The 26,713-nt window shown below is 42.6% G+C and overlaps 1 protein-coding gene across 3 annotated transcripts; it reads right to left on the bottom strand.

Annotated features, from left to right (window-relative positions):
* Positions 1-905: 905 nt before the first annotated feature.
* Positions 906-26,473, bottom strand: pnisr (PNN-interacting serine/arginine-rich protein). Of its 3 annotated transcripts, none has more exons than XM_034175427.1 (12): positions 26,402-26,456; positions 25,899-26,012; positions 17,694-17,870; positions 7,712-7,947; positions 7,192-7,354; positions 6,701-6,891; positions 6,401-6,556; positions 6,178-6,277; positions 5,557-5,610; positions 5,029-5,217; positions 2,046-3,123; positions 906-1,180 (listed from the first exon to the last, which is right to left on the bottom strand). In XM_034175427.1, the coding sequence occupies exons 2-12, from the start codon at positions 25,987-25,989 to the stop codon at positions 1,147-1,149; spliced, it is 2,469 nt and encodes an 822-aa protein (XP_034031318.1). In that variant the 5' UTR covers positions 25,990-26,012; positions 26,402-26,456; the 3' UTR covers positions 906-1,146. The 3 variants fall into 3 exon arrangements, with proteins under 3 accessions (XP_034031318.1, XP_034031319.1, XP_034031320.1); XM_034175428.1 differs by having other exon boundaries at positions 25,899-26,010; positions 26,399-26,417; XM_034175429.1 differs by lacking the exons at positions 906-1,180; positions 2,046-3,123; positions 5,029-5,217; ... (1 more) ...; positions 6,178-6,277; positions 6,401-6,556 and having other exon boundaries at positions 6,795-6,891; positions 7,776-7,947; positions 26,402-26,473.
* Positions 26,474-26,713: the final 240 nt, after the last annotated feature.

Genomic DNA, 26,713 nt, shown 5'->3' with positions numbered 1-26,713 from the left:
TTCTTGGTCACCTCCCTGACTAAGGTCCTTCTCCCCCGATCGCTCAGTTTAGACGGGCGTCCATCTCTAGGAAGAGTCCTGGTGGATCTAAACCTCTTCTATTTACAGATGATGGAGGCCACTGTGCTCATTGGGACCTTCAAAGCAGCAGAAATATTTCTGTACCCTTCCCCAGATTTGTGCCTCCAGACAATCCTGTCTCTGAGGTCTACAGACAATTCCTTTGACTTCATGCTTAGTTTGTGCTCTGTCAACTGTGGGACCTTATATGTAGACAGGTGTCTTTACAAATCATGTCCAATCAACTGAACTGACTCCAGGTGGACTCCAGTTAAGTTGTAGAAACATCTCAAGGATGATCAGTGGAAACAGGAGACACCTGAGCTCAACTTAGAGCTTCATGGCAAAGAATGTGAATACTTATATACACATGGAATTACTTATGGAAATGTGATTTCTTTTATTTTTGCATATATATATATATATATATATATATATGCAAAAATAAAGTTTCACAGTCGTTATGTTGTATAATGCATAGAATTTTGAGGAAGAATTGAATTTCATCCATTTTGGAATAAACATAAAACATACTTTCCGGATGCTCTGTAAACTTATGAGTCCTTCATGTGTACAGGGCCGTGGGGCTGTACACATGAAGGACTCATTCAGAATACGTCACCCTGTTGCTTCAGCTCATCATACCTTAATAGAGGATTTGACCATTTTCTTTGGTATATTTATAATTTTTCTGACATGAAAACTTGCCGTTTCCACACATGCGGCAACTCACTGACACAGTCAGGAAGACCAGAGACAAAGTTTTATTGTACAAGTTACAACAGTATGTTGGGGGGGGTGTACTGTGTCACAGTTTAAAATGACAACTTGCATTTTTTAAATTATTTTTAAGTGTCCACCAAGATTTGAAGGTCGTGTAACAATACAAGTAGAAAGTCCTACCATTCCAAATGTCTTGTTCTTCAGTCACACTTTAAAAAGCAGATATATTTACAAAAGGCGAGAGAAGTGTACGGAGGGGGGGGGAGTCACCTATACCACTGCCTCTATAATGAGACAAGCCTGCTCAACTCATGGAATTTGAAATTGTTGGGCGTGCACAGATCCAGAGGCCAACTGTGCTCCTCAGCGCCTGCTGCGACGGGAGGGTGACGCCGACCTAAACAAAGAGGTGGACACATTAATACTGCACTAATTACACTCAGCCATCCACCCCCCGCACCCCCATATTATAACATGACACACATCCTAGTCTGCAGAATACTCAATTAGGGATGTCCCGATCAGGTTTTTGTTTTGTCATTTAATATCGAGTATGTGCTGATAATGAGACCCGATCTGATACTTGGACTTTGGTACTGCACTTGCAGAGCACAGTGCAAACAGATTAAGTCAATCCACCAGCTCTGCCATGTATTAAAAAGGGAAGGAAAATTAAGCCTTCCATCCAAGACGCTCCTTAATGCCTTATTTATTTTTAAAGAACTGAAATAAACAATCTTTATGTGGCTCATCAGTTCCACTTAGTGCTGGATTGTAGGAGTAAAACTACGACTGAAAACTATGAGTGATTTTGATGGAACAATGGTTGTGTTTCAGGTTGTTAAAAAACAGACTTCTGATGTGTTAAAAATGTCTTCTGGTTGAAATTATCCAATGCAATCAATAAAAAATGCTTTGATTGGGCTCGATTCCAATCGTTCAATCAGCATCGGGACATCCTTAATGGAAATAATTATTCAATTCTAATTTTCTGTCAGGGTGGAAACACAATTTGACTAGACTGCTATTCTCTGATTAGACAGCAGGGGGCAGTCCTGTGAAATCAAGATAATAAACTTAAAAAAACAAAGAACTTAATAAAAACCTTTTAAGAATGAAACATTTTAATATATGGACAAGTTTGTGTGATTTAATTTGGCAATAACTTTTCAAAATAAAGTCAGTTAAAAGGACTCCTGAGAAATGACAATGAGACACAGACTGAGAACAATCAAAAGAGAGAAGTAAAAAAGGAATACTACCTTGATCGTGACTTAGACTTGTGTTTGCGGCTTGCCTTCTTACCAGACTTGTGAGGTTTTTCCGTCGACCTTGAACGACTACGTTTGGATTTCTTAGATTTCTTTTCCTTGCTAACCTCGGGGGTAGGGGACCTACTGGAGTCAGAGTCTGAGCACCTCTTGCTAGCTTTGGCAGAGCCCTTCTTGCTGGTTTTGCTGTCCTGCCGGGAATACCTGTCACTCTGGGAGTCCGTGTAAGAGTCGGTCTCTCTCCTCTTCCTGGATTTGCCGTTCTCCTCTTTAACTACAGCGCTGCCTTTTTCCCTCTCCCTTTCTCTCTCTTTGACCTTCGGCTTTTCTTTCCTTTTGTCCGATTCCTTTTCCCTGTCTCTCTTTCTCCGATCTTTGTCGTGACTGCGGCTCCGTTCCCTCCTCCTCTCCCTGTCCCTGCTGGTGGCTTTCAGTTTGTGTTTGCTGCTGTGACTGCTCTCCCTGCGCTCTCTGCTCCTTTTCCTCTCTTTATCCCGATCTTTCCCCTTCTCTCTGCTCCGACTGTGGCTGTCCCTGGCTCGTGCCCTGCCCCTGTCTCTGGACCTGCTCCTGCAGCTCCTGCGCTCCCTGGAAGCGCTGCGGTCATTTCTGTGGTGGCCTGAGCGCTCGTTGCTGCTCCTCCTCCTGTCCCTGCCTTTGTCACTGCGGCGCCTGTGGGAGCTGTGGCTGCGACTGCGCCGCTGAGCCTTGCGGGAGGAAGAGTGGCTGCGCCGTCTTTTACGGCGCGGTGAGGAGGATGGGGAGGAACTGCGGGAAGATGCGGTGGAGGAAGAGGAGGAGGAAGATGAAGGGCTGCTGCTGTGACTGGAGGAGGAGCGGGAGCTGCTGCTGTGACCATTGGCTGGGGAATCGCTGCTGCCTCGCCCTGATCGCTCCTTCGCCCTAACGGACTGCCTGCCCTCACTGCTTTCCCTCTCGCTACGGGACTTACGCCTCTCTGCCATGGGCTCTGCCTCCCCCTCTTTCACATCTTGTTTCTGTGGGATATCTGACTGGCCCTCATCATAAGCCCCCTTTTCTCTGCTCACTTTCTCCTTCAACATTTCTTCTGCGAAAACAAACAGACAGTCATTCACAATCAGAAGACATCAGCGGCTCAGACTGGAAGCACACTACACGTCTGACAGTCTGTGGCGACGCCCACGGCCACTTACAAAATCAGCTCTCACACCTGGACGGGTTTAGAGGCATGTTTTCCAAAGGGAGTGACTGCACAAGTCTCGGAAGGTCTGATAAACTTGTCCCAGTTTTCAATATGTTCAACTTTTTCAACAGTTTGATGTGACTCCTGGCTACCTTGGATCAACGTGCTCAGCATAGCTGAAAACTGCAGCCTAAATTTCAAGCCAAGTATGGAAAGACTTACCCCAAGCTACCCCGAGTCGAGTGCGAGTTCACCCTGTGTGTACATGACTTTGCCTGGAGTTACACAGTTGCACCAAGTTTAACCAGTCCGTCCCAGGTTGAGTGCACGTTGGGCCGAGGTGGTTGGTAGTTTGACCATAATCAAGTCAGGTCTGGCTGCCTGTTCTAGTGCATCCAGCAAATCACAGAATCACCCAAAATGTCCTAGGTGGCAACCACCCAGGGGCACTACTCATCCATCCCAACTCTCAAAAAGTAATCATCTTCTACCGCAGCCAGGTCAAACATGGGTGTCCGTTTGACCTTCTCCAGCCATCGGGTTCCTCAACACTGATGCAATTATGTGCAGGAACATGAACAGAAAAACACACCACACAGCCAAACCTTCACACCAGACATTCCCTCACAGTGCAGGTGATCCTCCTCATCTGAGGTTCTCTAAGTAACCCATCATTTGACACAAATTAATTATTGCGAGACTCAAGCATCTTGCAAAGAAACCTTGTCCCAAAAACATCCAGTTGTCACCTTTGGTTGTTGGTTTGTCCCACAGGAAAAACCAGGACCCTAAAGACCTGGACCTTTATTCTTCTGAAGAGACATTAGTATAACCAAATAGAATAGAACAGAAAAGAAATAACACTTTTATGACTTGTGCTGTGGCTTGTTAGGAGGACTCGGCACCAAGCATGGATAAGTGAGAGGTGTTTTGGGAAAGTTCAACTGAAAGCACAGAAACCAAAATCTCACAGCTGCTCAACATGTTCAAGCTCTTAAAAAGTAATGCATTTAACACATTTATCAACTCTTACTCAACTGTGGCCAATTTGTACCACCCTGTGATGATCTGTACTTAAAAGAGAAGAGCCTTTATTGTCATTGTACATACAATGAAATTTCCTCTGCGTTCCTCAAAAGTCCTCTGCGTTTAACCACCCTAATTACAATTAGACACAATCCAACCACTAGGGGCAGTGGGCAGCCAGTCCGGCGCCTGGGAACCAAATCCAGATGCAGAGGCTGCCTTGGTCTGGGGCAGAGAAAGGAGCAGACCCTAAATAAGCAAGTTTTTGACTGTGGGAGGAAAACTGAGTGCTGGGAGGAAACCCACGCAGACACTGGGGGAACATTCAAACTCCACACTGAAAGGACCAGGCGGGTAGAGAACACAGGACCTTCTTGCTGTGATGCAATACTGCTAGCCACTAAGACATCATGGTGCCCAAGTCCCAGACCTCATTAGATAGAACCATCTAAAAGGGGTAAAACACATACAGCAGTGAGGAAAATAAGCTCCACCATTACGTCTTATTTTGACTCACGCACTCTTCCAAATCTAAGCCATCATGACTGCAAAGGACCATAATTACAAGGTTGCAGCAGGGAATTATATTGTAACAATTAACATCATCCACAACTATTGTTGATCCAGTGATAGCTGGTGTCCAGCAACAGAAACATCAACTACAAAATAAAGAAACACCTCCCACTTCTTTCCCACCTCTTCCAGATCTCAATCTGTCTGCAGTCTCTTCAGCCATGTAGTGTGCTTCCAGATTAAAAATCCAAAACCAGTTTCCTGCCTTACCTCGTGCAAGCAAAGCCTCTTGCGCTTGCTTTTCTTGTAACTGCTGCATTTCCCGCTCTTTGCGACGGAAGGCGTCTTGCTTCTCCCGGATACGATGGCGCAACTCCTCCTCGTCCGTGTCGGAAGATTCGGACCCTCGGACACTGCGGTCGTCCTCGCTCTCGTCTGAACCATAGTCCCCAAGCCCGCCTGCCACAACAGAGCCCCCGCGTTGTTGAGCATCGGAGCAAACCCAGATCTGTCCTCATAAACAGGTTCCACTGGTGAAACCCCTCAATCCCACGTTCCCCATCAAAGGCACTCATATACTACTCAACAGCATGCTTCTATCATCAAAGTGCAAAACAAAACCCAAATCAATCACTGAGATGACACTTGTATCTCAAGCTTAAAAATGAGACAGAAGATGATTTGGAAGTTTGTTTTTTCTTGTCCAAGCAGTTTTCCCCTTGTGCACCCCCCCCCCCCCCCCCAAAAAAAAATATAGAACTCTGTGCCCTCCCCAATATTAGAAAAAGGGATACTCACTGAGACCAGTCAGAGAAGCCAGTGCACTTGACTGTGCCAGCTGTTTTGCAGGAGCTTTGATTCACATCAACAACAGGGACAACATGTTAAAACACATACTGCCATTTTCTCAAAGGCATGAGTCGCTAGAGACGGGAGTCACAGATAAAGCACTATTCACAACAGCTGCCATTGGTAACAAGAGAAAAAAAATGGAGAAAAGAGAGAGAGTTAAACTTCTGACACACATTCCAAGTCAAACAGTCGGACAAGAGGGAAAGAACCAATCTGTACTAATGCAAAGTCACTTGAGTAGAGGCGGCGGGTGCTGGCCAGAGTCAATGCTGAGACTTTAATCAGAGTAATTCAACAGGCTCTTCCAGACCTTGTACCAGAAATGCATGATTTCAGCTACTCTTACTGAGAAACATTCACTCTGTCATCTCCTGACGCATTAGCAGAGAATGGTTGAAAACACAATTTGGACATAATCCTAAGTGTTCTGCTCAGTATCTTAAATGGGAAAATTGAAGATATTTCAAAACATTATCAAATACAGAATGGATTTTATTCAGACTTAAGTCCAACTTAAATTACAGACAAGTACTGTTGATGCAATAGGTGCAAGAGACAAGAACAAACCTCTGGTGGCTTTCCGATGAGTTTCTTTAGCGACGTGCAGGATTTCTTCATTAGTGACCTCAAGGAGAATTTCTGTCAGCAACATTTTTGTCATGATCATCTGAAAAACAGAAACACCATTAGGAAACAAACCACCATTTTCAATTAATGCTGGGCCAACAAATGGCCAAATCAACTACAGAAATCTAGTTGAAACTGATCTAATCCGAATGGTCCAACCAACCAGCTGGTACTCTTTTTCCTCCTCAGTCATTTCAGATTCACTGTCCTCTGCAGGAGGCGAAGGGCTCTGGATGGAAAACTCCTGTTTATTGGAGATCTTTTCATTGTCATCAGCATCATCGTCAACGTCATCTTCGTCCCCTTCATCGTCACTGTCCTGATGCAAACGGAAGAAGAGAACTTCAGATCTACATCATGGCTACAGCTCAGATGTGTCCTAGTCAGTGTTTCTTGACCACAAATGTCATTTACCTTTCCAAACAAAGCAGTATGCATTCAAAAGGAGAAATGGAATTCTTACAAATTTGCTTTTGCGAGGAACACGTGGCCCGTCGACTTGCTGACCCGCATCATGAGCTTCGTCTTCATCGTTTACCATTTCCTCAAGTTCTTTCTCCATTCGCTCTTGCTCCAGTTTCTTCTGTTTGTCTCTGTCCATTTTTTCAAGGCCCTCTCGGATCCATGCCGGCAGCGTTCGTCTTTTTATAGCATCTTAAGATGAAACCCAAGATCAAAACGATAGCCTCGTATCAGTTTGTACATTGGGCATATTCTCACTTTATTCATGTTAGTGAACAGAGAGTAGCGAGTAAAGTAGTACTCCAACTACCCAAGAAAATGTCCCAAGCCAATCAACAGCTATAGTGGAGTGCCACGAGCTTCCTTAACCAATACTCTAAATACACATGTTCAGATATTCTCAACAGTTCGTACACCTCTGGACAGCATGCATGCGGCTCCAGTTGTATTAAAAAGAATGGCTGGCCACCTCTTGAATAGGAAAACTCTTACCTAGTGTTGCTGGGGCTTCCTGTTTGACAGGAAGTTGGATAGGGGAGCGGGGTCTGTCTCTAAACCCAGGTGGTCGGCTTTCCCGCCTATTCTGTAAAGGTCCCTGCCAATAAGTGGAAGGAAAGCCTGCAGATGTTGGGCCAAAAGCTGATGCAGCACCATGCTGTGGAGAAACAGCACAAACATAAAATGAAAGCAAGCCAAGGCACAAAAGGCACTCTGATACTGCTGCCAAAAACAGCCAGTGAGCATGGCTGGTATTCATCCTTCACTCCAGAGTACTGGCTCTGTCTGTGCCAACTCTAAAGAAATTCTTAAGAGTAAAGTCATCTCGTAATACCAAACCATGCTGGGGTCTCAACAATCGAACACTTTCTGCTGCAACGCAACAAGAAAGCAACGACTGATACACCTACAAGCTGGGATCCGGCAGTTTCTATGGACTGCTCCTTCTGGTGTTACTTTGGTGACACACTAAATGCCAAACTCTTCAACAGTTTCTACTGTTGCATCTGCATACCTGATAATCAAACTGGTTCATGGCCAAGGGGGCCATGGCGTAGCTGTCGGGCTGTGCCCCATACCCATGGCTGTTTTGGGGATAAACCCCATGGCGGGCTTCAGAGGTGAACTCTCCACTGTCCTGGCTGTTGCTGTCCTCACTGGGGTTGACCACATCCATCGGTCCTGACCCTGGAGGAATCCAGGTCTGGTCAGGAGGTGGAGGAGGTGGGGGTTGGCCAGAAATTCCCCATTCTGTTAGTGACGGAAAACATTGGAATATAAACATAAAATTATAGAAAATCAAGCTTTTATTCTTTGAACAATGATGAAAGTGGGCAATGAAAAAAAAAAAAAAAAAAACCCTGAAAGTTTTTGGCAACGGTCGAAGGCCCTGAAGCCCCCGGCGGGGGGGTTCTTCCCCAGAAACATTTGAACTCTCGGATGCAAGCTGGTGCATTTTCAGGTCTATTTACCCAGCAAAATTTTATTTTTGTTGGATTTTTTTGCCAGCTTGCACTCGGCCGAGACGGACGCACTTTTCTCTTCTCCCTCCCTCCTTATCTTTCCTGCTTCTGTGGCGTGTTGTCTGTGAGGCTGCAGCTTTGCTCTTCTGGAAAACGACAAAAATGGATCTGTTAAAGTGGTCTCTGAACGCAATTGACACTATTTTTTCTACAAGACATTCGGGGGCGGAGGACCCGACCTGTCCTGCTGGGACGCATGTGATGGGTTACGTGATGGACTCGTGGAGGAGATGGCAGGTCCTGTGCCTTTACATGCTTTCTGTGGAGGACGTCGAAGATGTGTACATATTCGGCTTGGTGGTGACCGGCTTTCTGCTGTGTGGAGCGGACACTATGCTGGTTTACCGGAAAATCAAGAAAGTGGAAGCAGCTTTGATTGGTCCTTCCAGGCTGCCCTACATGATTGATTCGATTGGGAAGGCAGTGGCTGCGCAGTCGGCGGGGGTTAACCGCGCGTTGGAAAACATCTCGAATAGAATTGCAGCCCTGGAAACCCGCTCTGACCGTCTGTGAAGACCACATTCTACATTCAGATGCATTGAGAGCCACTCTGTTCTCAGAACTGTGTAATCTTTCAGGCGTCTGCTAATCTGGCTATTCATTTGGCTGTGATAAAACCTCCTCAGAAGATCAACACTTAAGCCTCGCTCCCTGGTCTTCCCCCCTCCCCTCAGCTTCTCCAGCTCTGACGCTGACTGTGCTCAGGGCTGCCCCTCCCCCTCCAGGATTGTCGGACAAGGCTGTTGACGGCGCCAAACAGGCTGCCTCCGGAGTGTTCTGATAAACTGGACCTTTTCAAATCTCAGTTGTCATCCTGTGTCCTTGTTTTTGTCTGTGTGATTATTGTTTTTCTGTGCTGATGGGGATTTTTTTTTCCTCATTGCCGCTGTGTAATGCAGCGGCTATGAGGGTTTTTTTTTTCTCCTTATCCCTCGTATTTTGCTTTTCATATATATGTTTTATGTACCGGGCTGGCCTATGTGTTGTGTGTGTGTTGTTTGTTATGGGTCGGTGTTGGTTTGCTCAGCCCTGCTGTTGACCAAGGCAGGGATGTACATCTGGAGCTGGTCCCCGGGCGCCTAATGTCGACTTCTGCTCCTACTGGCAAATAGGATGGGTTAAATGCAGTAGACACATTTCACTGTGCAGGGAACATGTTCTTCTGTGCATATGACAATAAAATTCCTTTGAATCCTTGAATCAGGTTAATTTTTCCACCCCAGAGACGAGTCTTTTCACATAACTTGTATTGTGATGATACAAGTATGTTATGCTTTCTCCTGTTACATGCATGTAAAATATTAATGTGAATTCAAATATGATAAATATTTAATATGCTCGCAGACGCCAGATATTGATGTGAAAAATGTTTGTGTGTCAGCATTTCTGGGATACTCAACTTATGTGTTGTGCAAAATGACACAAAAACATTTTTCACATCAATATCTGACTTCTACAAGCATGCTATTTATATTTTAATTCACATTAATATTTCACATCCATGTGACAGAAGAATCATAAAATGCAAATTTAGCAGGCTAACATATCACATCTGCATGGAGACAATTTGAAGTAAATTCATCCCAAAGACAGTTCAATTTGTGTGAAATAAATAACAGCAACTGACAAAGAATTCCATCAAAAACATGATATAATAAGATCAAAGAGTTATTGGGAGTGTAAATGCTTCCGTATAAATGATTTTAAAAATCCGGTCAGCATTTTGGTCGAACCAGCCCCATCTGAATTTATTCATGATGAACTTTTCCCTGCAGCAGAACGTTTCATTCATTGCTTTTGCTGTTTCAACACAATGCAGAATTCATGGTAAAATCTGTAACAGTGTCTCTCACTGGCTGCTGTGTGGTCCACCGGTGCTGCGTAACATTATCCTTCAGTCTCAGATCAAGACATGAAAATGAGAGACTTAATGTCCACTGTGACATCTCATCAGAGACGCTTCCAAACAATTTTACAAACAGACCACAGACTAAATAAGACATGCCAGGAAAGCAAAAATAACCCTTCTTCTTTTGAGTTTAGTGGCAGTTTGAAAACTAACAGTGCATTATCACCACCAACTGTGGATTAAAAAATAACCCGGATACATTCACCATGTAAGTAAAAAAGGAAAAAAAACAAGATTTACAGAAATTTCCAGAAAACTTTCATCAGTATTTGAAACAAATGACTTTTATGTGAACATATTAATTTAGGCACAAATCATATTTAGGCTCATAATTATAAGTTACAGACCAGCTTCAAGATGAGCAGGACTTCCTGTGACATCATGATAAGAACAACAGGTTAGAGACGAGGCTCCGTCAGGGAAAAAAAAAAACAAACAAAAAAACAAACCCAGAAAACTCTGTCCGTCTCTATGCTGGGGTTTGTGGAAACCTGACTGTAATAACAGAATCTGTCTCTGTAGATCTTCTTTCAGTGATACCTGCCTCATGCTGTAGCATATGTACTTAATATAAATGCCATAGCATTGGACAGTTATCACTGAACTCGCTTAAACTATTCTTTAAATGTCTTTTCTTAACTTGCAATGAGCTCTGAAATATACTGGAACTATATGCAAGTACATGTAAATCATTTAAAGAGATTAAAACCTATCAAAACAATATTTGTGGTATACAGTGACTTTATTAATATTTACATGTGAAATGTATGCTTACAATTTATTGCCCCATAATAAATTCTGAAAACACGCCATGTGAGTTTGCAGCCCGACTACTGATGTCTGTCAGCAGGAAAACCCCACAGGCACAAACAGCATAGTAACATTAAAACGCACACGTCCTGAGCACCAGCTGTACCGTAGTCTGTGAAACCCACCAAAATAAAAAATAAAAATAAAATTGATGCAGGCCAATTTCAGCATACAGGCAAAAAATATATCTGGTCATTTTTTAATGGTTTATCTATTAACTCACTGAGTGCCATTGACGCTTAAACACGTCTTTTCAGATAGTAACGCTCAGCGCCAAAGACACGTTATTGCGCCAATTACATTTTTTATGGGGGGGGGGGGTAATCAGCTGATCTAGCTTGTGTAAAAAAATTAGAATTGTAATCACAAGGGAACCCATTCTGTGGGTGGTAGCAGTGTGAGTGTGGACCGGAGCACGGCTCGCTCTCCACCGTTGTGCGGACGTCTTACGGTTCTACCGCTCCTAATCCGACTGGTTTCCACCTGGCTGTCTGTCAAACTGTGATGCAGTCGCGCTGCTCCAGTAGTTCCGTCTTTTTCCTTGGAATAAAAAAACGCCGAGCGCACGACACACACCTCACACAAAGGCTGCTTACAAGCAAATGATGCAATCGACAGGCTCATGCAAGCACACGTGATTCAAATCCATCAAGTTTTTGAAAAAAATAAAAAGGTCCGATACGCGGGAGCCAGAGGGAAAAGATGCGCCGCCGAGAGAAGAGACAGACGGAGTCCCTCCCCTGATGTTTTTTTTTTTTTTGTGCATTATACAATAGGATCACTTTTCATAATGTTTGAGATGTCACTGAAGCAAAAACAATTATAATCAAAGACATTTTCTCCTTGAAATGTTGCTTGTCACAAAAAGCCAATTTTCTCAGTTTTTTGTCAGAAATCAGCATTTTTAGTGATACCCACCCATGTTCTGCAGACAATTACTAAAGAATGGAAAGAGGTACAAACAAACGGTTTTGTTCTGATGATAAAGTCTGAAGTTTCTTTCGGTATATTTGTTGTTGACATGGAAATCTAACTAAATTTTCTATGGGTCTTGAAAAAACACTCAAATGCTGAAAAATCCTGGCACTGGGATGTTCTGAACTGTGAAAATGGCTGGCACTCAATGAGTTAAAGAGTAAAAACAGAAGGAAATCAATTGTAAGGCCTGAAAGAAGTTTCTGTAGGAAATATTTTAGCCATCGGGTCAAGTGAGAGGGGAAGTGTTGGCTTTTTAATAATTTATAGTAATAATAATAATTTATTAATTTATATAGCGCCAAATCACAACTAATCGCCTCAAGGCGCTTCACAAACATTTAAAAGAAGAATAAAATGAAATAAGATTAAAACATAATAAAAAAAATTTAACCCTAAAAAGGTAAAAGAAGTAAAAGAAATAAAAAAGACACAATCATATAAAATACTAATGATAAAACAGGGAGAACAAATGTGTCTTCAGCCTGGCTTTAAAAGTCTCCACAGAGTCCGACTGTCGTATCAGCACAGGCAGATCATTTCACAGAGCTGGGGCGCGGTGATAGAAAGCTCTGTAACCCGTGGACTTTTTCTTCACCCTCGGGACACACAATAGTCCTGCACCCTGTGAACGCAGAGCCCTTGCCGGCACATAGGACTCAACCAGGCCAGACAGATAGGGGGCGCGAGTCTATGAACAATTTTATAGGCCAATAGTAATACTTTAAAATCCGATCTCAAAGAGACCGGAAGCCAGTGAAGGGATGACCGAACCGGCGTAATATGATCAAACCTACTGCTTCGTGTCAGAAGTCTGGCAGCAGCATTTTGAACCAGTTGAAGACCCCTGATGCTGGACTGTGGTAAACCAGAAAACAAAGCATTACAATAGTCCAATCTAGAACAAAAGCATGAATCAGAGTCTCAGCATCAGCCATAGACAGGATGGGATGAAGCTTTGCTATATTTCTTAGACGGAAGAAAGCAGTCCTAGTAATGTCACTAATGTGGAGGTCAAAGGACAACGTAGGATCAAAAATTACCCCAAAGTTCCTCACTTTATCAGTATGATGTATAACACACAAACCTAGGCTAAGCGCTAGCTGATCAAATTGATGCCGATGTCTTGCTGGACCAAGAACCACCATTTCAGTCTTATCAGACTTCAAAAGTAGAAAGTTGCTAGACATCCAACTTCTCACTGCTGCGAGACAGTCCTGTAAAGATTTTATGTGGACAGGATTTCCAGCAGCTATCAGCATATACAACTGAGTGTCATCAGCATAGCAATGAAAAGCAACCCCAAAACACTGCAAAATGTTCCCAAGGGTTGCCATATACAGGGGAAAAAAGCAGGGGACCCAGAATGGATCCCTGCAGAATCCCGAACTAAATGCCCCTAAAATCAGAGGTAGCGTCATTGCACAAAACACAGTGGGAACAACCAGACAGATAAGACGTCAACCATGCAAGAGCAGTTCCAGTAATCCCAAAACAGTTTTCTAGCCAATCAAGTATCAGCAGTGGAAAGAATTTAACTGGAAACTCAAAATCCGATATTTTTATACCACTTTGGTTATTTCAAATTTTGTAAAGAATTCCTCAGCAGCTTTACGCTGGAAACAATGTGGCAAAATAGGGGATCAATCATACACATATTCTGAGACTGCCCAGTCACTTTTGAGTACTGGAAAAACATTAAAGAAGAGATTTAGAAAATTGTTAAAGGAGACGTCCCTTCAAATGTACTGTTTGATTTATTCTGTGTTACACTGGCTGACGTTTTCACTGCTGACAAAAGATAGGTTTTACGTATTTTATTGTTGATTGCCAAGAAAATCATTACTGTGAATTTGAAGAACGTGAAGTCACCAACTGTAACAATGGAAACAGAGGCTACAACACAGGGAATATGATGGAAAAAATGACGGCTTCGTTACAAATCAAAATGGACCTTTTTAATCTGCGATAGCACATGGTCAAAGAATCTCTCTGACTTTAAAGTGTAAGAGTGTAGAACGTTTTGGAAAGCAGTTCTAACACTAGATGAATCTGTGCGCGCGCGCGCACACACACACATATATATATATATACACATATATATATATATATATATATACACACATATATATATATATATATATACACACATATATATATATATATATATACACACATATATATATATATATATATACACACATATATATATATATATATACACACATATATATATATATATATATACACACATATATATATATATATATATACACACATATATATATATATATATATACACACACACACACACACACACACACACACACACACACACACACACACACACACACACACACACACACACACACACACACAGTGAGGAAAATAAGTATTTGAACACCCTGCAGATTTGCAAGTTCTCCCACTTAGAAATCATGGAGGGGTCTGAAATTTTCATCTTAGGTTCATGTCCGCTGTGAGAGACATAATCAAAAAAAAAAAAAATCCGGAAATCACAATGTATGATTTTTTTTAATAATTTATTTGTATGTTACTGCTGCAAATAAGCATTTGACCCCCTACCAACCAGCAAGAATTCTGTCTCTCACAGACCTGTTAATTTTTCTTTAAGAAGCCCTCTTGTTCTGCACTCTTTACCTGTATTAATTCAAGGATTCAAAAGAATTTTATTGTCATATGCACAAAGGAACATGTTCCCTGCACAATGAAATGTGTTTACTGCATTTAACCCATCCTAATTGCCAGTTAGGAGCAGAAGTCGCCTTTAGGCACCTGGGGACCAGCTCCAGATGTATATCCTGCCTTAGGTCAACAGCAGGACTGAGCAAACCATGACCGGCCTCATGACGACAGACACATAACACACAACACACATAAGCCGGCCCGGTACATGAACACATATAAAAAGCACACACAAGGTAAAACTTGGGAAAGAAAAACCTTCATTGCTGCTGCATTGAATCATGCAGCAGCAATGAAGGAAAAAACCCATCAGCACAATGAACAATGATCACACACAACAACAGGATGAGAGACGACGACCGAGATTTGTAAGAGTCCAGTTATCAGACAGAACACTCGGAGGCCGCCTTTAGGCGCCATAAACGGCCTTGTTCGTCCATTCTGGAGGGAGGAGGGGCCCAGCCCTGAACAGTCCACTGTCAACGTCAGAGCTGGAGAAGCTGAGGGCGGGGGGAGACCAGGTGAGTGAGGCATGAGCGTTGTTCTTCTCCAGGAGGTTTTTATCACAGCGGCCTTGAAGTGCAGCTGTGTTTTGGGAAGCCGAATGAAAATCCAGATTAGCAGACGCCTGAACGATTCCACAGTCTGAGACAGAATGGCTTTCAATACATCTGAATTAGGAGAGGAGATGTGGTCATTACTGACGATCAATGCGGTTTTCCAGTGCAGCCATTCTTCCGGAGATGGTATCCAACGCGCGGTTAACACCCGCCGACTGAGCTGACACTGCCCTTCCAATCGAATCAATCATGTACGGCAGCCTGGACGGGCCAATTATTGCCGCTTCCACTTTCTTAATTTTCCGGTAAACCAGCGCTATGCCCGCTCCACACAGCAGGAACCGGGTCACCACCATGCCAAATATATACACATCTTCGACGTCCTCTACAGACAGCGTGTAAAGGCACATGACCTGCCATTTCCTCCAACTGTCCATCACGTAACCCATCACATGTGTCCCGGCAGGACAGGTCAGGTCCTCCACTCCCGAGTGTCTTGTAGAAAAAATAGTGTCAATTGCGTTCAGAGACCACTTTAACAGATCCATTTTTGCTGTTTCCAGAAGAGCAAAGCTGGCAGCCTCACAGACAACACGCCACAGAAGCAGGAAAGATAAGGAGGGAGGGAGAAGAGAAAAATGTGACCGTCTCGGCCGAGAGCAAGGAGGCATATATATATATATATATATATATATATATGTATGTATGTGTGTGCGCGCGCACAGATTCATCTAGTGTTAATTGCACCTGTTTGAACTTGTTACCTGTATAAAAGACACCTGTTCACACACTCAATCAATCACACTCCAAACTGTCCACCATAGCCAAGACCAAAGAGCTGTCTAAGGACACCAGGGACAAAACTGTAGACCTGCACAAGGCTGGGATGGACTACAGGACAACAGGCAAGCAGCTTGGTAGAAGACAACAACTGTTATGATTATTTATTAGAAAGTGGAAGAAACACAAGATGACTGTCAATCTCCCTCGGTCTGGGATTCCATGCAAGATCTCACTTTGTGGGGTAAGGATGATTCTGAGAAAGCTCAGAACTACACAGGAGGACCTGGTCAATGACCTGAAGAGAGCTGGGACCACAGTCACAAAGATTACATTAGTAACATATGATGCTGTCATGGTTTAAAATCCTGCAGGGCAGCAAGGTCCCCCTGCTCAAGCCAGCACATGTCCAGACCCCTTTGAAGTACACCAGTGACCATCTGGATGATCCAGAGGAGGCATGGGAGAAGGTCATGTGGTCAGATGAGACCAGAATAGAGCTTTTTGGAATCAACTCCACTTACCATGTTTAGAGGATTAGAACAACCCCAAGAAAACCATCCCAACTGTGAAGCATGGGGGTGGAAACATCATACTCTGGGGGTGCTCTTCTGCAAAGGGGACAGGACGACTGCACCGTATTGAAGGGAGGATGGATGGGGTCATGTACTGCGAGATTTTGGCAAACAACCTCCTTCCCTCAGTAAGAGCATTGTAGATGGGTCATGGCTGGGTCTTCCAGCATGACAATGACCCCAAATACACAGCTAGGGCAACTCAATAGAAAATCTTTGGAGGGAACTGAAACTCCAAACCTGAAAAATCTAGAGAAGATCTGTATGGAGGAGTGGACCAAAATCCCTGCTGCAGTATGTGCAAACCTGGTCAAGAACTACAGGAAACACCTGACCTCTGTAATTGCAAACAAAGGCTACTTTACCAAATATTAACACTGATTTTCACAGGTGTTCAAATACTTATTTGCAGCAGTAACATACAAATAAATTATAAAAAAAAAAAAAAAAAAAAAAATCATACATTGTGATTTCCGAATTTTTTTATTTTTTATTATGTGTCTCACAGTGGACATGCACCTAAGATGAAAATTTCAGACTCCTCCATGATTTCTAAGTGGGAGAACTTGCAAAACAGCAGGCTGTTCAAATACTTATTTTCCTCACTGTATATTATTTCACTATATAATACATATTTATTGATGTATGTGCTTTACTATCATATGCAATATTATATACATTGCACTTTATTACAATTTTTATGTTATTTAATTTATCACTTGTCTGAAGTAATGTTCTGTTTTGAGTTGTGGAAAAACACCCTAAATAAAAAGTTACAAAAAAAAAAAAAAAAAAAGATGAGTCGTCCTTGTGATATGAATGTTAATGTAAGATGCTGCCATTACATCAGTATGATATCTTAATGTGTCTGTTCAAAAACCATTAATCTGTGTGAAATGAGGTGGGGCGTTACCATGACTACGTCCTTCATCTAGATTAGCCAAATACAGGCAAAAAAAGCATCAAATTTAACCCCTTGCTGCCAATTTCCTAGCAAATCATTGAAAATAATTTCAACCCTGAATAACTCAAACTCTGTCACAAAGGATGTAGGTCTGTAAATAGATCTCAGCAGATCTAAATTAGTAATACAGCTGACAGAATTATCTAGAAACATAGGAGAAGAGATCCCCGTGGTATAGAGAGGCTAACTGTGTACCTGGTTGCCACACTCTACCAAAGGATGTTTCACTCTGGAAGTTTCCATGACTGTTCTGTGTAGTAGGCTCCAAGCCAGGGATGTCCTGGCCATTAGGCTGTAGGCTTTGTGGTTCTGCTCCTGTGCATTCTTTCTGGGCTATCCATGCCTGCGCCAGGGCAGCCCAGTCCACTTGACCTGTGCAAAGAGAGAAATAAACACTTGAAAATACACTCCTGCTATATGTACTGTAGGTTACTGGAGGTCCAACATCACTTTCACCAACATTTCATCATTATGTAATGGCTGAGAGGATCCTTGTCATTTGGTTGGTGCTTTGTATGTCATGTGACATGTATTATTCATCCCATTTGTGTTGTGTTCAATTTACCGTGTAAACTTGGTTCCATATGTTTTATACCATTGCAAGCTGCACCACTGCCCAGGCACACACTAGTGGTGAGCAGGGGTCGAAATACATTTTTTAACCTACTTGCACTGGTGCTAGTAACAAAAAACTTACTTGCACCAAAAAAGTTATTTGCACAACCAAAAGTCAGTCTTATATCAACCTTAAAACTCCTCTGATGTGTCAGACTCTTCCTCTCTGGGGAGAGTTTGAGGGGAGCGCAGCAGCAGACAGTTTTTTTTTTCCACCTGTGCCAGGCAATTTATAGGCTTTATTTTACAGTTGAAAGCCTTCATGTTTCCAAAGTTTGCGCCAATCGCATGCCTTTGGCACACTTCACGCGGCTCGCACCTGCAGTGCTCCCTTGTCCGGACAACCAGCTTTTCCTATAGGACAAGTAAACTGCCAGGGTTACTTGTCCTATGGACAAGTACACAAAAAAGCTTAATGTCAACGCCTGGTCAAACTTTGATCACAGACAAACAGAGCACAGCTGGAGAAGCTATGAATATTAGCTAACGTTGCTAATTACATTTTGGACTCACATGCCTTTCCAGCAGGGGGCAGTAAATCATCTTTATATTGGACAAACTGGACAAACTGATCAGGCGAGCTGGCTCTGTGGTTGGCATGAAGCTGGACTCTCTGGTGACGGTGGCAGAGAACACAGGACAAACTGCTGGACATTATGGACGATGCCAGTCAGCCTCTGCACACCGTCATCAGCAACCAGAGGAGCCTCTTCAGCCACAGACTGCTGCTTCCCAAGTGCAAGACCAACAGACTGAAAAACTCCTTTGTCCCTCAGGCCATCAGACTGCATAACTCCTCACTCAGGGGGAGGAGGAGGAGAAACAGGACAGACACAGGACAGGACACAAGACAGAGGACGGGAAGGAGAGCAATAGTAGGAGCCAGTAAACCAGGACTGATCCGTATGTCTGGAATTTATATTCACAAACTTTTTTTGTTCTTTTTTTTTTTTAGAATAGAATTTATTATTATAATTGTACATGGCACCAGGAAAAAAATACTGTGCATGACAATGAAATTAAAACAATAAAAAAGCAATATAAAAGCACAATTAAAATAAATAAATAAATAAAATAAATAACCCTAAAAAATTCTACATAAAACCTAGTTAAAGGTGCAGCTTTCAGTGCACAAATAGCTCTTCCCACAAAGCTATTTTTAAGTCTGTTTGTTCTGGCCTTAAGTGCCCTGTATCATCTGCCTGATGGCAGCAATTCAAACAAATAATATCCAGGATGGGAGGGGTCTCTGATTTTTTTTTTTTTTTTTTTACATTCACCTTTGAATGTAAAAATAGAGCACCCTGCTATATATATTTTGTATTATCCTAGATCAGGGGTCCCCAACCCTGTTCTGGGAGAGCCCCTGGCCTGCAAGTTTTCCACACCTACCTACTCAAGTCACACCTGATTTTTTAAAGTGGTCTCTTCCAGCTGTTGATTGGCTAAGCACGTCTGATAGAGTTAAGTGCCTGGAAGTGGAACAGGAAGAGTTAGAAAACATGCAGGGTAGGAGCCCTCCAGGAACAGGGTTGGGCACAGCTGCTCTAAACCCAAAGCGATCAAAGGGAGTAATGTGATCGTTAACCTCAGATGGCATAGGAAAACCTCCTAAATCCGTTTTATGCAGAAACGAGGCGATAATCAGTGAACTGCTGCTGGCGCGCCGAAATAACATAGGCGCAGCAGCACATCAGACTCAGACATGCTGCCGTGCCGCCCTGATTACTTCCCCATCTTTTATGATGAAATAATGCTGACTTTATGTGGAAATGATTATTGTACAAAAGCTTCAGATATCTGTCGCTGAGACAGATGACTGGAGGCAGTTTGAAGCAGAAATGAGGTGATAATCAGTGAATCACTGCTGATGCTCAGAAATTATGCTGCTGACTCTCCCAAGTGAGACCATTTGATTGATGACACTGGATGCGGTGTTGCCAACCAAACAGCCCCCCCCACCAAAAAAAAAATTTGGTCCCCCCTGCCTTTACTGCGCATGCCTCAGACGCAGTTCACATATTACATGGGTTAAAGCAATAAATTTTCATCTGACTGAAATTTTTGGGAGCTGGTTCCACAGGAGAGGAGCCTGAAAGCTGAAGGCTCTGCCTCCCATTCTACTCTTACAAACCCTAGGAACTACAAGTAAGCCTGCAGTCTGAGAGCGAAGCGCTCTATTGGGGTGATATGGTACTACGAGGTCCCTAAGATAAGATGGGACCTGATTATTCAAAACCTTATAAGTAAGAAGAAGAATTTTAAATTCTATTCTAGAATTAACAGGAAGCCAATGAAGAGAGGCCAATACGGGTGAGATATGCCCTCTCCCTCTAGTCCCCGCCAGTACTCTAGCTGCAGCATTTTGAATTAACTGAAGGCTTTTTAGGGAACTTTTAGGACAACCTGATAATAATGAATTACAATAGTCCAGCCTAGAGGAAATAAATGCATGAATTAGTTTTTCAGCATCACTCTGAGACAAGACCTTTCTAATTTTAGAGATATTGCGTAAATGCAAAAAAGCAGTCCTACATATTTGTTTAATATGTGCTTTGAATGACATATCCTGATCAAAAATGACTCCAAGATTTCTCACAGTATTACTAGAGGTCAGGGTAATGCCATCCAGAGTAAGGATCTGGTTAGACACCATGTTTCTAAGATTTGTGGGGCCAAGTACAATAACTTCAGTTTTATCTGAGTTTAAAAGCAGGAAATTAGAGGTCATCCATGTCTTTATGTCTGTAAGACAATCCTGCAGTTTAGCTAATTGGTGTGTGTCCTCTGGCTTCATGGATAGATAAAGCTGGGTATCATCTGCGTAACAATGAAAATTTAAGCAATACCGTCTAATAATACTGCCTAAGGGAAGCATATATAAAGTGAATAAAATTGGTCCTAGCACAGAACCTTGTGGAACTCCATAATTAACTTTAGTCTGTGAAGAAGATTTTACATGAACAAATTGTAATCTATTAGACAAATATGATTCAAACCACCACAGCGCAGTGCCTTTAATACCTATGGCATGCTCTAATCTCTGTAATAAAATTTTATGGTCAACAGTATCAAAAGCAGCACTGAGGTCTAACAGAACAAGCACAGAGTTGAGTCCACTGTCCGAGGCCATAAGAAGATCATTTGTAACCTTCACTAATGCTGTTTCTGTACTATGATGAATTCTAAAACCTGACTGAAACTCTTCAAATAGACCATTCCTCTGCAGATGATCAGTTAGCTGTTTTACAACTACCCTTTCAAGAATTTTTGAGAGAAAAGGAAGGTTGGAGATTGGCCTATAATTAGCTAAGATAGCTGGGTCAAGTGATGGCTTTTTAAGTAATGGTTTAATTACTGCCACCTTAAAAGCCTGTGGTACATAGCCAACTAACAAAGATAGATTGATCATATTTAAGATCGAAGCATTAAATAATGGTAGGGCTTCCTTGAGCAGCCTGGTAGGAATGGGGTCTAATAAACATGTTGATGGTTTGGATGAAGTAACTAATGAAAATAACTCAGACAGAACAATCAGAGAGAATGAGTCTAACCAAATACCGGTATCACTGAAAGCAGCCAAAGATAACGATACGTCTTTGGGATGGTTATGAGTAATTTTTTCTCTAATAGTTAAAATTTTGTTAGCAAAGAAAGTCATGAAGTCATTACTAGTTAAAGTTAATGGAATACTCGGCTCAATAGAGCTCTGACTCTTTGTCAGCCTGGCTACAGTGCTGAAAAGAAACCTGGGGTTGTTCTTATTTTCTTCAATTAGTGATGAGTAGAAAGATGTCCTAGCTTTACGGAGGGCTTTTTTATAGAGCAACAGACTCTTTTTCCAGGCTAAGTGAAGATCTTCTAAATTAGTGAGACGCCATTTCCTCTCCAACTTACGGGTTATCTGCTTTAAGCTACGAGTTTGTGAGTTATACCACGGAGTCAGACACTTCTGATTTAAAGCTCTCTTTTTCAGAGGAGCTACAGCATCCAAAGTTGTCTTCAATGAGGATGTAAAACTATTGACGAGATACTCTATCTCCCTTACAGAGTTTAGGTAGCTACTCTGCACTGTGTTGTTATATGGCATTAGAGAACATAAAGAAGGAATCATATCCTTAAACCTAGTTACAGCGCTTTCTGAAAGACTTCTAGTGTAATGAAACTTATTCCCCACTGCTGGGTAGTCCATCAGAGTAAATGTAAATGTTATTAAGAAATGATCAGACAGAAGGGAGTTTTCAGGGAATACTGTTAAGTCTTCTATTTCCATACCATAAGTCAGAACAAGATCTAATATATGATTAAAGTGGTGGGTGGACTCATTTACTTTTTGAGCAAAGCCAATAGAGTCTAATAATAGATTAAATGCAGTGTTGAGGCTGTCATTCTCAGCATCTGTGTGGATGTTAAAATCGCCCACTATAATTATCTTATCTGAGCTAAGCACTAAGTCAGACAAAGGTCTGAAAATTCACAGAGAAACTCACAGTAACGACCAGGTGGACGATAGATAATAACAAATAAAACTGGTTTTTGGGACTTCCAATTGGATGGACAAGACTAAGAGACAAGCTTTCAAATGAATTAAAGCTCTGTCTGGGTTTTTGATTAATTAATAAGCTGGAATGGAAGATTGCTGCTAATCCTCCGCCCCGGCCCGTGCTACGAGCATTCTGACAGTTAGTGTGACTCGGGGGTGTTGACTCATTTAAACTAACAAATTCATCCTGCTGTAACCAGGTTTCTGTTAGGCAGAATAATCAATATGTGATCAATTATTATATCATTTACCAACAGGGACTTAGAAGAGAGAGACCTAATGTTTAATAGACCACATTTAACTGTTTTAGTCTGTGGTGCAGTTGAAGGTGCTATATTATTTTTTTCTTTTTGAATTTTTATGCTTAAATAGATTTTTGCTGGTTATTGGTGGTCTGGGAGCAGGCACCGTCTCTACGGGGATGGGGTAATGAGGGGATGGCAGGGGGAGAGAAGCTGCAGAGAGGTGTGTAAGACTACAACTCTGCTTCCTGGTCCCAACCCTGGATAGTCACGGTTTGGAGGATTTAAGAAAATTGGCCAGATTTCTAGAAATGAGAGCTGCTCCATCCAAAGTGGGATGGATGCCGTCTCTCCTAACAAGACCAGGTTTTCCCCAGAAGCTTTGCCAATTATCTATGAAGCCCACCTCATTTTTTGGACACCACTCAGACAGCCAGCAATTCAAGGAGAACATGCGGCTAAACATGTCACTCCCGGTCCGATTGGGGAGGGGCCCAGAGAAAACTACAGAGTCCGACATTGTTTTTGCAAAGTTACACACCGATTTAATGTTAATTTTAGTGACCTCCGATTGGCGTAACCGGGTGTCATTACTGCCGACGTGAATTACAATCTTACCAAATTTACGCTTAGCCTAGCCAGCAGTTTCAAATTTCCTTCAATGTCGCCTGCTCTGGCCCCCCGGAAGACATTGACTATGGTTGCTGGTGTCGCTAACTTCACATTTCTCAAAACAGAGTCGCCAATAACCAGAGTTTGATCCTCGGCGGGTGTGTCGTCGAGTGGGGGAAAAACGGTTAGAGATGTGAACGGGTTGGTGGTGTACACGGGGCTTCTGTTTAGGGCTACGCTTCCTCCTCACAGTCACCCAGTCAGCCTGCTTTCCCGGCTGCTCGGGATCTGCCAGGGGGGAACTAACGGCGGCTAAGCTACCTTGGTCCGCACCAACTACAGGGGCCTGGCTAACTGTAGAATTTTCCACGGTGCGGAGCCGAGTCTCCAATTCGCCCAGCCTGGCCTCCAAAGCTACGAATAAGCTACACTTATTACAAGTACCGTTACTGCTAAAGGAGGCCGAGGAATAACTAAACATTTCACACCCAGAGCAGAAAAGTGCGGGGAGAGACAGGAGAAGCCGCCATGCTAATCGGCTAAGAGCTAGTAGCTACGCTAAGCTAGCGGATTCCTAAAAACACGCAAAGTGAATAATGTGTAAATAATTAGAGGTGATTCAGCAGAAGGAGTGCTTTAGTTAAGGCACGTAAAGATTACACTGGGAAACAAATCGTAATCTAGATAACTAGATCAATCTAACTGCGCAGATTAAACAGCTAACAGATACAGAAAAACACCGCTGTGCTCCGGAACAGGAAGTGATACAATACCGCAGTGAGAGCCAACCACCAGTAGAGGCAAAAATGGGAGCAGCCAAATTGGCAACAACAACAATAAGATATTTTCATGAAAAAAGACACAAATGTGCAGTTTACTGCATTTTATTTTTTCTTGTGTAAAGCTTAGATGTGGTTTGACCGGAACAAACTGTCATTAAACTTAAATAAAACAAGGATGAAGTGGAGGTGTAAGAGTCACTAGGTGTTCACAGGAAACACTTATTTCTATATGTATTTATTTATGTTCATTGTTGGTTTTATCTTTTCTGTTTTATCAGGTTCTTTTTGTTTGTTTTTCTAAAATTGAATTGTAGCATTATTAGTTATTATTACTATTATTGTTGTTGCTATTATTATTAATATATATATATAAATAAATTTTAAAAATATTACAATTTGTAATACATCTGACTCTTTTATGGCAACAAACACTGAGCCATAAATTATTATACAGAAAACAAATGCACACAAACGTGCTGAGATGCGAACAGCTTAATGCTAACACTGAAAACGTCATAGACATATACAAATAAAAAACCAACAAAGCACTGCTTCATTGGTTCAAAGCAAAGCCACATCCTGCTCTACTTGGGGAAGGTCTGCCAATGTTCCCACAAACATAGGGAGGAGAAGCACCGTGGCTCATGGCAAGCAGCAAACAGAGCAGAGAGGAGTGAAAATTCACACAGTCCCTTCCTCCGCCATGCAGCGCCATCCATGCTGACACTGCTGCTGCTTTGATTAGTGCAGAATGGGATGTTGTTTTGACAGTGAGACTATCATATTTCAACACCACGTGCGCGCGTGTATGTGTGGTTAAGTTTTCCAAATTACGGAAATCCATCGTGGTGACAGAGAACTTTAACCCATAACGTATTATCACCTCGTTTCTGCTTAAAACTTCATTCCCGTCATCATCCATCTTAACGACAGATATCTGAAGCTTTTGTACAATCACTTCCACACAAATTCAGCATTATTTCATCATAAAAGACAGATGAAGCGAATAGAGCATTGTGGCAAAACAAGCTGCTAGCTGATGCGTTCACTGTGCGTTGGTTATTTCAAAGCGTCACAGAGTTTTGCTGAGTTCTGCTGAAAACGGCCTCGTTTCTGCTTAAAACTGACTTTAGAATGATTTAAGCGGTTTTACCTTTATCATCTGTTTTTGTCAAAAGCATTTCCTTTCAGGTATAAATGAGGCACTTCAAGATCAGTGTAATTCATAAAGAACGCAGGATGTCTCATTTTGGTCAGTTGTAGTTTGTTGTCTGTATTACAACTTTTGGAGAGAGGTGTCATTTGGTTACCTTTGAAGTTATTAATTCAGATCAAAATCTATCTTTCCAACTTTACTTGGCAGACAGCTGCACGTCGTTTGGAGCTGTGCAGTTAGTCCCACAACAGAGGATACACACCCTCAAAAACAATGGCTGCTCCAGCGTAATGTGAACTAAAGAACCGACAAGGAAAGGCTATTGATGTTGGTGGATGGAATCATTTATCGATTCTTAACAGGAACTGGGTTTCCATACACATCCCTAGTTCTACGTATTGATAATGTCAACCCTACGCCGCATGTCCGGCAGCGGGTTCAGTGGGTCACCTGGATCCTGCTGATGCTGGAAGGACTGCATCCACTGCTGCTGGCTCAGAGGCCACTGGGGCCATGGCTGCTGGCCTCCCTGGTCCCACATCACCCCGGCCTCAGGTCACACCTACAAACAGTCACACACGTCATCACCTCACCGGACGCAACGAACGTGATATTGTGACGTCAATGACGCTAAAGAGTAGCACCAGCTAGCTACAAGAGCGTTTCCACTTTTGCTAGAAATCATTTAGTGGGGAGTCTTAAGTCATCACTGATAAAAACACTAAAATATATTCGGGTGCGTAAAGCTTTACATCGTCTCGTCGGGAGCGACTATCGCCCTAAACAAGCTAACAGGCGCTCCGTGAGCAGAGCTAAAAGCTAGGCTACGTCGCTATAAACAGATGTGTATTTAACCGCCAACGTCACACGCTACCACAGTTCCGTGGTAATGATGGGAAATGTGAAGGAAACTGATTTGTGGGGTTTTTTGCTGAACTCTTTATTCTCACCTTTTTTTTTTCCAAACAGGCTCCGAATGAAGCTCCGAGTCAAAATGGCGGCTGCGTGCGAACTGAGCGCTTCCGGAAGAGGAGGAGCTGCTGCCTTCACGAACCGTCGGACAGCGCGCCTTCACGGCCAAAACTGGCACCTCAGTGACACTACAACCTTTGCTCAAGCGCTCTCTTTACATAAATTCAGTTTTTGAGACAGTTTGCTGAAAACAGGTGTTACATAAAAATAGTTTTGCAGATTGTGCCGTTTTTATATAAATGTGTGTGCTTTTGACCAAACTACTCCAAAAACAAATCACCTCGTGACATCTA

This window comes from Thalassophryne amazonica, chromosome 7 (assembly GCF_902500255.1).
Source record: "Thalassophryne amazonica chromosome 7, fThaAma1.1, whole genome shotgun sequence".
NCBI lineage: Eukaryota > Metazoa > Chordata > Actinopteri > Batrachoidiformes > Batrachoididae > Thalassophryne > Thalassophryne amazonica.
Note: the sequence above shows the minus strand (reverse complement) of the source record. Positions and strands in the feature narration are given on the sequence as shown.